General features: G+C 38.9%; 1 protein-coding gene across 4 annotated transcripts in view; it reads left to right on the top strand.

Annotated features, from left to right (window-relative positions):
• The window catches only part of LOC124234900 (enhancer of mRNA-decapping protein 3), a 59,946-nt gene that overhangs the window by 19,341 nt on the left and 28,427 nt on the right, over nucleotides 1-12,178 (top strand). For all 4 annotated transcript variants that reach the window (XM_046652478.1, XM_046652476.1, XM_046652477.1 and 1 more), the window contains 2 exons: nucleotides 700-910; nucleotides 3,340-3,659. In XM_046652478.1, coding sequence (XP_046508434.1) covers nucleotides 747-910; nucleotides 3,340-3,659 — 484 coding nt within the window. In that variant the 5' untranslated portion in view covers nucleotides 700-746. The remainder of the gene's footprint in view (nucleotides 1-699; nucleotides 911-3,339; nucleotides 3,660-12,178) is intronic.

Below are 12,178 nucleotides of genomic sequence, written 5' to 3'. Positions count from 1 at the left end.
GTTTGAACTATTTTTTAATCTCCCTTTTGATTTCTTCTTCAACCCATATGTTATTTAGAAATGTCTTTCTTAATTTCCAGATATTTGGGAATATTTGAAATATCAATTTCAAGTTTAATTCTATTGTGGACAAAGAATATACTCTGATTTCAGAACTGATACTAGTTTTAAGGCCCAGCATATTTTGGCGAACATTTTATGTGGATTTGAAAAGAATGTATGTTCTGTAGTTGTTAGGTATAGTGCTCTATAATGCTTTCAGTCAGCTTTTAAAAAAAATTTTTGTCCAGAATTTATCATTATCATCAACAAGAGGGTTAGTCTGATATGAGCTACTCTGACATTACCAGTATTATTTTTTTTATGTATTATTTGTTCATAATATATTCTCTTAGGAAGATTCTGATGGCAGATGTAATAAAATGTAATAGATTATAAACAGGTTGTAGTTTGTGTGATTTAATGTCTAGGTATATATTATCTTCATCTAGTACATGTGCTTTAAAGAAATGATAAGATCTTTATATATATTAACTGATATTGCTTATTCATTAATATGCCTACTTGTACTGAAAAAAATGTTTATTTTTTATGCTTTATTACTTCAATTACAGATGTGACAGAATGTGTATTGAGCAACACCTGGTACAGAGCTTGACATACTATTTGCTGAATTTAATTAAAGCTTTGTTTCTCAAGGCACACTGAATGGTTCCTTCTCACCACGGTGGTCCCACATCTGAAACATGGCTACGGATTGGCTGGGCAGTATTGTGTCCATCAACTGTGGAGATAGCTTGGGTGTCTATCAGGGAAGAGTGTCAGCAGTGGATCAGGTCAGCCAGACCATTTCTCTCACCCGGCCTTTCCACAATGGAGTGAAGTGCCTCGTGCCAGAGGTCACCTTCAGGTGAGTGTCTTGACTGATTCTTCTAAATCCAGCCTGGTGGTCTATGGAGCTTGAACCTAGATCTGATTGCCAGTATTCTCTTGCACAGGGCTGCTTTTGAGTAGAGTCTTGTCGGGGCAAGATTTTGCAGTTTTAGATCTTATAGTCCCGCTGCTATTTCAGCAGAGACTTTGTGTCATAATTACCTTTCAACGAATGATTCAGGGTTTGTAAACATTTTTCTAATCTATTTCAAGCACGCGATATTACATTATTTAAATGGGTCAAATTCAGAATAACCTTTCTGTTTTCCTTTAGAATTTCAAATTTTCTTTCTCAGTTTTGTATTATTTGCCCTTTCTTACAGCTAAGGTCTTTATTGATTTTTTTCCCCCTGCATAAATCTGTCTCTCTTTGTAGATTTGTATTATAATTTATCTCCAGAAGCACACTGTAGGTGGTAGCTAAAGCACTTAGTTACAGGAATGTATTTTTCTTTGTGTTTGGCAGCAGATCTCAAGTTCAGTTGTTTTCACATCCCTCTTTTCACCAGTTTGTGAGAGCTTTCTTAAGAAAAAAAAAGACTGTCCAGCACGAACTTCCTTGACTTTCTGAACAATACCGACACATAACCTTTTCTGTAGGTTTCGTTATCTGTTACTTCCTCTGAAGTCTCAATAGAAGAAATACCCTTTATGTTGAGGGCTAACTTTATCATTTATGCTTTATATGCTATCCTTTTCTGTCTCCTTTGAGACTCTACTCCCTCTCTTTTGTGTCTTCAGTTCCAACGTTTATACTGTCTCTTTCCTCTTGGCATTCTAACATTCCTAGGCCTCCCCCATAGTAAAAATACTCCCCTGGCCCACACGTTGCATTTGCCACTGAGTATAGCCCTGTCATTTCCCTTCTCTTTATACCCACAGTTCTTTTCAGAGCAAAACAATCTGCCTTCATTCCCTTTGTGGCCTCATTCTCTAGTCCTTCCTTACCACACCATTATCTTTTTTCTAACTTTACCGTCTTGCCGAACTAGCTCTTGCCAAGGTTACAAATGACCTAATTGCCAAATTCAGTTGCAGTATCTCAGTTCTAATCTTACTCAAGTACTTCCTAACTGTTGAAGTGCTCTCTTCTTTTAGTTTCTCTGTCACTGCTTTGGGTTTTCCTTCCATGTATTCTTCCTTTACATCTTTTTTTCTGCCCAGGTTCTTTTTCTTCTACTCACTTTTTAAGATTGGTTTACTCAAAGTTCTATCTTTGCTTCTGTTCTCTGTATTCTCTCTAGACAATCTCATGTGTGCCTTCTAATACATTAATGAGACCCCAAATCTTTAATTTAAACCCATTATCTTAACTCCAGACACTATTTTAATTGTTGTTTCCAAGTGGATATCCCACAAGATATCTTAAATTTAAGATTTTCAAAGCTGAACTCATTATGTTACCTGCAGATTTCTTCCAATCGACTACCCTTAATTTGTGACTGACACCTTTCACCCAAGTTAGAAACTTAGGAATCATAATAAATTCTTCTTTCTCTGTGATCCTCATGTTCGGTTAGTCACCAAATCCTGTGGATTCCAAATGTCTCTTGGTTCCATCCTCCCTTCTCCCTTTGTATCGTCACTTGCCCTGTTCATCTCTTATTTCTTGTCTGGCCTCCTGACTGGTGCTCCTGCCTTTAGTTTCTCCACCTTCCCTGCAGCCACCAGAAAAATCCAGTGTGATGATGATCTGGTCCCTGATTACCTCGACAGCCTTACCACCTGATGGCCCTCCACAAGCATCCTTCCCTTAGTAGCGCCATAACGTTTGCAGTGCCTCAAATGGGCCACATTTTCTCAGTCTCTGAGCCTTGGCCTGAAATGCCCGTCTCCCTACCATACTGTCCTTGGCCAACTCTTATTTTCCCTCCCCACCCAGACTTAGCTTAAGTGTTTTATGTGTCTCTGCCAGACTAACTTATATATTTTGCTTTTGGGATCTCTAGTCCTCTTTGCACACCTCTGTTATAGTACTTAACACTTCTGATTGCTTGTCTTTTATGCTCACCAGAGTGTAAGTTCCTTGTGGGCATGTATTGCTTTTCATCTGTATATACCCATTCGTAGCACAGTGTTTACCACATTGTAAGTACTCTACATATCCCTGTTGAATGAGTAATTGAGTGAATGAATGAAAAAAAACCATTAAGCATTTTAGAAATCTAAGATGCTAATGGTAGTTGTGTGATTAACAGTAGGTCTCTTTAAAGGCCAGTGCTGTGTCAGTTGAATGTTGGTGGCTAAGCCTTGTCTGTGAGTGCTCTACCACCTTTTCTAGTTTCTGTCTCTGCTAACTCATTGAAATGCAGCCCTGCAAAGGTGTGGCTGGTTGCTATTGATGCTAGTTTTATCACTGTTATCATTGTTATAGTTTTGAAACTTGGACTCTTTTGTGTGTTTCAGGGCAGGTGACATTACAGAATTAAAAATTCTGGAGATACCAGGTCCTGGAGAAAACCAACACTTTGGAGACCTCCATCAGACAGAATTAGGCCCCTCTGGTGTTGGGTACCAAGTAGGTATCAATCAGAATGGCATGGGCAAGTTGGTCAAGAAGCCAGCGTCTTCCAGCAGTGCCCCTCAGAACATCCCTAAGAGGACAGATGTGAAGAGCCAAGATGTTGCCGTTTCCCCCCAGCAGCAGCAGTGTTCAAAGAGCTATGTGGACAGGCACATGGAATCCTTGAGTCAGTCCAGAAGTTTCCGTCGTCGGCACAACTCTTGTAAGTTGGATCAACTTGATATTTCTTCTTAACCTGATGTTTCAGGGCTATGAATTCTTATCCACTGCTTTTCTTTAAACTAGTCCTTTATTACCCTAATAAAAAAGGATGCTGGCAGAGCTTCACAAAAATGTAGCATGGTTCTATTATTCCAGGGCTATTCCCTCAAGATATTAAGGGAAAAGGAATAAGCTGTTGGAGACTAAAACTAGTCCCTGCCCTCTCCCACCACTTCCGTTCCTTCAAGAAAAGTCAGCGATCTGCTAGAGTTCACATAGACAAAGGGATGTTGTTTTTAATTTGGTAACGATGATGGTAGTGATGTCTGAGTTAAACCTGCACTTGGGCTCTTCCGGAGGATTCTTCAATAACTTTTCTTCTTGCAATTTGGCTACCATCCTCAGAAGAGAGGAAAGGACTAGTCTAGACATCTCTGTGATCTTACAGTTTCTGACAGACTGACAATTTAAAATTTTCTATATTCACTGTCCCTACTGGCACATCAGGGAGAGCATGCACTGGTGGGTGTTGATGCCTAGTTTTGTTTGGTACTAACAAATTATTGAATAGTATTTACTCATTATAGAATCATAGTTAATTCACTAGAATCTGGTATGCTCTTTAACATATTCATTAGAATAATGTTAAAATAGTGAATTATAACAGATTCACTATAATCTGTGTGGCACCTGTGTCAGGGGCCAACGTTTCTAAGTTTTGAAAATGCCTGATTCCATGAATAAATGGTTGCAATTTTGAAAATTTAAAAAAAAGGGTTTTTTTTTTTTAAGATTGGCACCTGAGCTAACATCTGTTGCCAATCTTCTTTTTTTTCCCTTCTTCTTCTCCCCACAGCCCCCCAGTACATACTTGTATATTCTAGTGTGAGTGCCTCTGGCTGTGCTCTGTGGGATGCCACCTCAGCATGGTCCTGATGAGCGGTGCCATGTCCGCGCCCAGGATCTCAAGTGGTGAAACCCTAGGCCACTGAAGTGGAGCGCGCAAACTTAACGACTTGGCCGTGGAGCCCACCCTCAAAAAATGTATTTCAAGGCACTTTCTTTGAGTGCTTTTTTTTTTTTTTGGTGAGGAAGATTCACCCTGAGCTAATATCTGGGCCAATCGTCCTCTATTTTGTATGTGGGATGCCTCCAGAGCGTGGCTGATCTGAACCTGCGAACCCAGGCTGCTGAACTGGAGTGTGTGGAACTTTAACCACTTGGCCACGGGGCCAGCCCCTCTTTCAGTGCTTCTTAAGTAACTATCTGAATTGACAACGATTGAAAACTTGAGACTGAAATTGAGTTATTACTTCTGTATCCTTTGAAAAACTGTAGAATGCTTGGCTAGAAATGGCTCTTTCCATTTAGACTTTAACCCTCACTACTTTGCTTTATTCTCTCTTTAAAAAAAAAGTTTTTTCTTTACCAAAACTATTGACTTGTTTGTTAAAAGTTCAAATATTCAAGCAGTTTATAATCTATCGTGCACTTGGAGATAGACTTCATTAGCAATTTATATATTATTTTTCCCCGTTATTAACATCTTACATTATTATGGTGCATTTGTTAGAATTAATGGGCCAATGATGATACATAATTATTAACTTAAGTGTGTATTTTATTCACATTGCCTTAGTTTTTACATAATGTCTTTGTTACAGGCCGTGTTCCAGCATACCACATTACATTTAGTAGTCATGTCTCCTCTTGGCTCTTACAGTTTCTCAGACTTTCGTTGTTTCTGATGACCTACACAGTTCTGATGAGTACTGGTTAGGTGTTTGTAGAATATTCCATGGTTGGTATTTGGTGTTTTTCTCATGTCTGAGGTTATATGTTTTGGGGAGGAAGAGCACAGGGATAAAGTGTCATTTTCATCACATCATATCAGGGGTGCGTACTGTTGACATGGTTTATGACTTGATGTTGACCTTGATTGCCTGGCTGAGGTAGTGTGTGTCAGGTTTCTCCTTTGTAAAGTTCTTTTTCCCCCCTTTCCATACTATACTCTTTGGAGGGAAGTCACTATGTGCAGCCCACATGTAAGGAGTGGGGAGTTATGCAGAGTAACTACATAAATTATTTGGAATTCTTCTGCACCAGAGATTTGTCTCTTCTCCCCCATTTCTTTCTTTATTCAGTCGTTCATTTTTATCAGTGTGGATTCATAAATATTTAATTTATACTTCAGGTTATAATTGAGTACTGCTTTATTTTGATGCTCAAATCGTTTCAGCTTTGGCCACTGGGAACTCTTTCAGTCCCTTTGACATGGCTTCATCATTGTGGGTGGTTTTTTTCCCAGTACTTCCTTACTTTCTGGCACTACAAGATGCTCCAGGTTTATTTTCTATATTTCAGCCATGTCTCCAAGGAGCCCTGTTTCCTTTTATTGGAGAATTAGATATTACAAACCACAATCTGGGCACTAGATGTGCTCATTGCTACTGGGTGTCACCCTTTCAGCCAACAGAGCAAGGGAATATATATGTGTACACTTAACCAGTATATATACACATCTATAATTATTTATATATGTAACCTGTACCCTCGTTGTAACATTCTGCATTGTTTTGTCACATGCTGCATTCCATTCTGGGATCCTCCAGCCTCCTCAATGAATTTTTTAAGGTTTGCATACATTAAAGCTCACTCTGTGCTCTAAAATTCTGTAGATTTTAACAAATACATTGTGTCTTGTATCCATCACTATAATATTATACAGAATCCATTGTGTTTCACCTATTCAGTCCTTCCTCTTTTCCCTCCATGACATCTCCTCCTCACCCCAGTGATTACTACTGATCTTTTTACCATCTCTTTAGTTTTCCCTTTTCTGGAAATTAAATCACACAGTATGAAGCCTTTTCAGACTAGCTTCTTTCACTTAATATGCATTTAAGATTCATCCATGTCTTTTTGTGGCTTAATAGCTCATTTCCTTTTATTGCTGAATAACATTACATTGTACGGATTTATCAAAGTTTGTTTATCCATTTACCTATTGAAGGACATCTTGATTGCTTCCAGCTTTTGGTGATTATGAATAAAGCTCCTACAAACATTTGTGTGCAGGTTTTATGTGGGCATAAGTTTTCAGATAAGTTGCATAAATAACTAGGAATGTGATTGCTGGATGTTATGGTAAGACTATGTGTTTCTTTTTTTTTTTCCATTACTAACAATTATAGCAACTCTCTTGAAGGAGTGCAGTTAACGTCAAAACAAATAATTTATTTGATCTTTAACAGGTCACTCTGATATATTAAAAAGTAGGGGTCACTTTTAAAAGTATACCCTGGTTGATGCTGCTTCTGCTTTTGCTGTTTAGTCCATTCCCTTTTCGTAGATTGTCAACTGTGTGTAAATAAAGAGGTCATAGGCAATAAAATGTTATTCTCTTTGAGAGAACTTCTTTTGAATCCAGGTTAGTGTGGAAAATGTCTGTGGCCTGGGAATTTGATGTCGAGCTGTGGCTCAGAAGTGGTTTGTGGTAGAAGGTATATTTACAGTGAGCCCTGTAAGGTAAGTAGATAGGTCTGCCAGAGTTTTACTTAGCATTTATGTAGCATTTTAAGGATTCCAAGGAACTAGATGGCTTTCTTCCTGCTACAGTTGTAATGTAGATTATCAATGTTTTTCTCAATGCTGGATGAAGAAATGGAGATTAAATATTTTTCTTATTAGAAATCTATAAATAGAATTTTCTCTGGTATATTTACATGGATTTTGAGGCTAGTAGCTTGATAAAGCTATAGGAACATAATCTCTCTTCAATTCTGATTTTTAAGTGTTCTTTCAAGGTTAGTAATGAGCTGTTGAGGGAATTGTTGGGTCGTTACCTAGTCCAACATCGATGAGAAATTTTAGCACAAGCAGATTTTAATCTCTTACTTTAGATTGACGACATGATTATAAAGAATATTTTATATGACCTTGATCATTGAACTGACCAACTGGGAATGTTTGTCAAATGGATGAATAGAACATCAGTCTCAGGAGCAGAGGGAAACCACTTGACGCCAGTTAAGGATACAGGTCTGTGGGGGAAAAAAAAAAGGGATACAGGTCTGTGTATGGTCTATTCATTTTAACAGTGATCCCACCATCTGAGGTCAGAAAGTTATTTTTTACAAAGTTTTCATGGTCTTACTAAGGTCTTAATGTAACTTCTTAACTTCCTTGAATGTGCTTCATATAGCCAACAGACTTGCAAACCCTGGTGCTACTGCTGGAGCCCAAGAAGTTGACTGATTATCAGGGCCTAGAATTTGGAAGTTGAAAAGAAGTCCCCAGATATTCTCAGGCACCTCCTCACGAAGCCTATTGAGTCTGGCATTGAAATATTTGCAATTTGACCTTCAGGTGCCCTTTAGCGTGCTAAGTGCAGGACAAAGTTCCGTTTTACAATACGTGTGTGTGACAGAAACCAATAAATAAGTGGTACTGAGAGTTACACAACAATGTGTTTGTTATAAGTTATCCTGGCCAAAGGGCATCTGTGCCAAAGGCTGGCAGCAAAGTGGCACAGGAAGAGGGCCATCCTCCAGTCTTAACGCATACTTGGCCTTTGTAATTGGAAGGAAAAGAAATCTGGGAAACACTGTTTATCTTTTCCAAGGGAAATGTTTTTCTCTCCCAGTGGTCAAAGGCCAGTTTAATACAGAGCCAGGCCATTTGAGCTGAGTAAGCCAAGTGTTGAGACAGCTTATTCACCCAGGATTTCTCAATATTGTATTAAAGTATGAGGAAAGGGAAGAATAAGAGGCAACTAAGCATGTTAGCTTGCCTTTCATTTATTTTATATTCTCCTATCTTTTCCTTGCTGACCTCTCAGAAATCTTTTTCATTCTCTACTTTCCTGGAACGTAGCTAGTCAGTGTATATTTGTCACATGAATGAGCGGGAGATCTGTATTCAGAGGGAGCATGAGGAAGTGCCTGGTACCCTCTAAAGACACAGCTCTGAATTTGGTTGTGAGTTATGTTTGTAGAGTCCTATGGCCACGCCAGCACTGGTTTCATATTTTGCTGCTTTTACCCTGTCTTCTCTCACATTGATCAATTGCTTGTCTTCATCTCTTGCTGTGATAGGTCCAGGATAGTTCATTGTCAGTTAATACTGGACATGACTGAACTCCTTTCCTCTGAAGCCCTTGCCTTATATTTTCTCTTGTATTATTGTTGACAACTTCATCTTCCTGTCCTTTTCAGTCACACAACACATTTGGCATAGTTTTCGATGACTCCCTTTTTTTTCATAGTTAATTTTGAGTTGCCTTTTCTTTATAACCTCTTAAAACTCTTAACTTTTACTATTTGTTTGTTTTTTTGTTTGTTTGGTTTTTGTGAGGAAGATTGGCTCTGAGCTAACATCTGTTGCCAATCTTCCTCTTTTTTTTTCCTCCCCAAATCCCCGGAACATAGTTGTATATTCTAGTTGTAAGTCCTTGTAGTTCTTCTATGTGGGATGCCACCACAGCGTGGCTTGATGAGTGGTATGTAGGTCTGTGCCCAGGATCTGAACTGGCGAACTTTGGGCTGTTGAAGCGGAGCACGTGAACTTAACTACCACGCTGCCAGGCTGGCCCCTGGTTGGTTTTTTGATATGACTGTTTTTATTTCTTAATTCAGCACTGATTTTTTGTGCTTATGGTGGATCAGGCGTAGTGTTGGGTGACAGGTCTGAGTGACATAGTTCTGCCCTCTCTTGGCTTACAAGGTCCTTGGAGAGTTAGTGTAAGAACACAGATAACTACAGAACAAAGTAAGTAGTACAGGGTAGGTGCTGGATGAATTGTACCCACACTACTGCAAGTGATCAGAAGGAAGTGATTTTTAGCTGGAGTGATCAAAGGCAGCATGTTTGGGCTGAGTCTGTAACAATAAAAATGAGAAATAGCTTAAAAATTCGTAATAGACATGTTATATATCAATATGGTATAATCTATTTTGACCAAAAGGAAATACATCAAGATGTTAAGTGAGGGGCGGGCCCCGTGGCACAGCGGTTAAGTGTGCATGTTCCGCTTTGGCGGCCCGGGCTTCGCCAGTTCAGATCTTGGGTGCGGACATGGCACTGCTTAGCACGCCATGCTAGGTGTCCCACATATAAAGTAGAGGAGGATGGGCACGGATGTTAGCTCAGGATCAGTCTTCCTCAGCAAAAAGAGGAGAATTGGCGGCAGATGTTAGCTCAGGGCTAACCTTCAAAAAAAAAAACCCTGCTCCAAGATCTCCTTCTCCCCAGCCCCTGCCCCTTCATGTCTTCTGGGCCAATGTTGCTTCACATGCCCATGTTTAAATCAGTTATTAGCACCCCTTGATCAATTTAGAAATTAATCAGCTCCCTCACCTGAGAGGGGGGTAGCTATCTGAATAAAAATGGGTTTTATTCTGAGGGTTGAGGGGTCTGGATGTTGGACAGGCAATAACAGAGTCTGTTAACAGGGAAAAAAAACATTCACTCTAAAATTGCTTACCTGTGGCAAGGGCCTATTGCAAGTGCCATGTTGGAAAATGCAGTCAATTTGACTATTGAGTCTGCAGGAGTGATTTGGAATAATAGTAAAGGGATAAGTATAACATTAGGTGAGGACTGGGGTTATACTGGTATTGTTCACTGTTGACTCTGCACCTAGCACAAATCCTAGTAGATAGCAGATGCTTAATGAAAGTTTTTTGAATAAATGAATATAGAGAAATGCTGATCAGCATTCTCTCGTGAGTGAAATGGTATTTTAGATTCAGTCAGCAGTCTTGTGATTATAAATGCAGTTGGCTGAAATGAAGAGACTTGGGTAGACAATCCCATTCCTTTCTTCCAAATACACTATGATCAGCTTCAAAAGAATTATGCTTTGGCCTAAACAGTGCCTTAAAATAAGCCTGAAGAGGAAAACTACAGGCCAATATCACTGATGAACATAGATGCAAAAATCCTCAACAAAATTTTGGCAAACCGAATACAGCAATACATCAAAAAGATTATACACCATGATCAAGTGGGATTTATACCAGGGACACAGGGATGGTTCAACATCTGCAAGTCAATCAACGTGATTCACTACATTAACAAAATAAGAAACAAAAACCACATGATCATCTCAATAGATGCAGAGAAAGCATTCAACAAGATCCAACATTCATTTATGATAAAAACCTTCAATAAAATAGGTATAGAAGGAAAGTACCTCAACATAATAAAGGCCGTATATGACAAACCCACTGCCAACATCATACTCAACAGACAAAAACTGAAACCCATCCCTCTGAGAACAGGAACAAGGCAAGGGTGCCCACTTTCACCACTCTTATTCAACATAGTACTGGAGGTGTTGGCCAGAGCAATTTGGCAGGAAAAAGAAATAAAAGGAATCCAAATAGGCAATGAAGAAGTAAAATTGTCACTGTTTGCAGACGACATGATCTTATATATAGAAAACCCCAAAGAATCCATAGGAAAACTATAAGAAACAATCAACAGCTACAGCAAAGTTGCAGGGTATAAAATCAGCATACATAAATCCGTAGCATTTCTACATGCTATTCACGATCGCAACAAAAAGAATAAAATACCTTGGGATAAATTTAACCAAGGAAGTGAAAGATCCATACAACGAAAACTACAAGACTTTCTTGAAAGAAATCGATGATGACATAAAGAGACGGAAAGACATTCCATGCACATGGATTGGAAGAATAAACATAGTTAAAATGTCCATACTACCTAAAGCAATCTACAGATTCAACGCTATCCCAATCAGAATCCCAGTGACATTCTTTACAGAAATTGACCAAAGAATCCTAAAATTCATATGGGGCAAGAAAAGACCCCAAATTGCTAAAGCAGTCCTGAGAAAGAACAACAAAGCTGGAGGCATCACAATCCCTGACTTAAAACATACTACAAAGCTACAGTAATCCAAACAGCATGGTACTGGTACAAAAACAGGTGCACAGATCAATGGAACAGAATTGAAAGCCCAGAAATAAAACCACACATCTATGGACAGCTAATCTTCAACAAAGGAGCTGAGGGCCTACAGTGGAGAAAAGAAAGTCTCTTCAACAAATGGTGTTGGGAAAACTGGAAAGCCACATCTAAAAGAATGAAAATCGACCGTTCTTTTTCACCATTCACAAAAATAAACTCAAAATGGATCAAAGACCTAAAGATTAGGCCTGAAACAATAAGTCTTCTAGAAGAGAATATAGGCAGTACACTCTTTGACATCAGCTTCAAAAGAATCTTTTCAGACACCATAACCCCTCAGACGAGGGAAACAATAGAAAGAATAAACAAATGGGACTTCATCAGACTAAAGAGCTTCTTCAAGGCAGGGGAAAACAGGATTGAAACAAAAAAAAAAACCCCACTAATTGGGAAAAAATATTTACAAGTTATTTATCCGACAAAGGGTTAATCTCCATAATATATAAAGAACTCACACAGCTCAACAACAAAACATCAAACAACCCAATCATAAAATGGGCAAGGGACATGAACAGACATTTC

Source organism: Equus quagga, chromosome 2 (assembly GCF_021613505.1).
Source record: "Equus quagga isolate Etosha38 chromosome 2, UCLA_HA_Equagga_1.0, whole genome shotgun sequence".
Taxonomy (NCBI): Eukaryota; Metazoa; Chordata; class Mammalia; order Perissodactyla; family Equidae; genus Equus; species Equus quagga.
The sequence above is the reverse complement of the archived record's forward strand: the minus strand, read 5'-3'. Positions and strand labels throughout refer to the sequence as shown.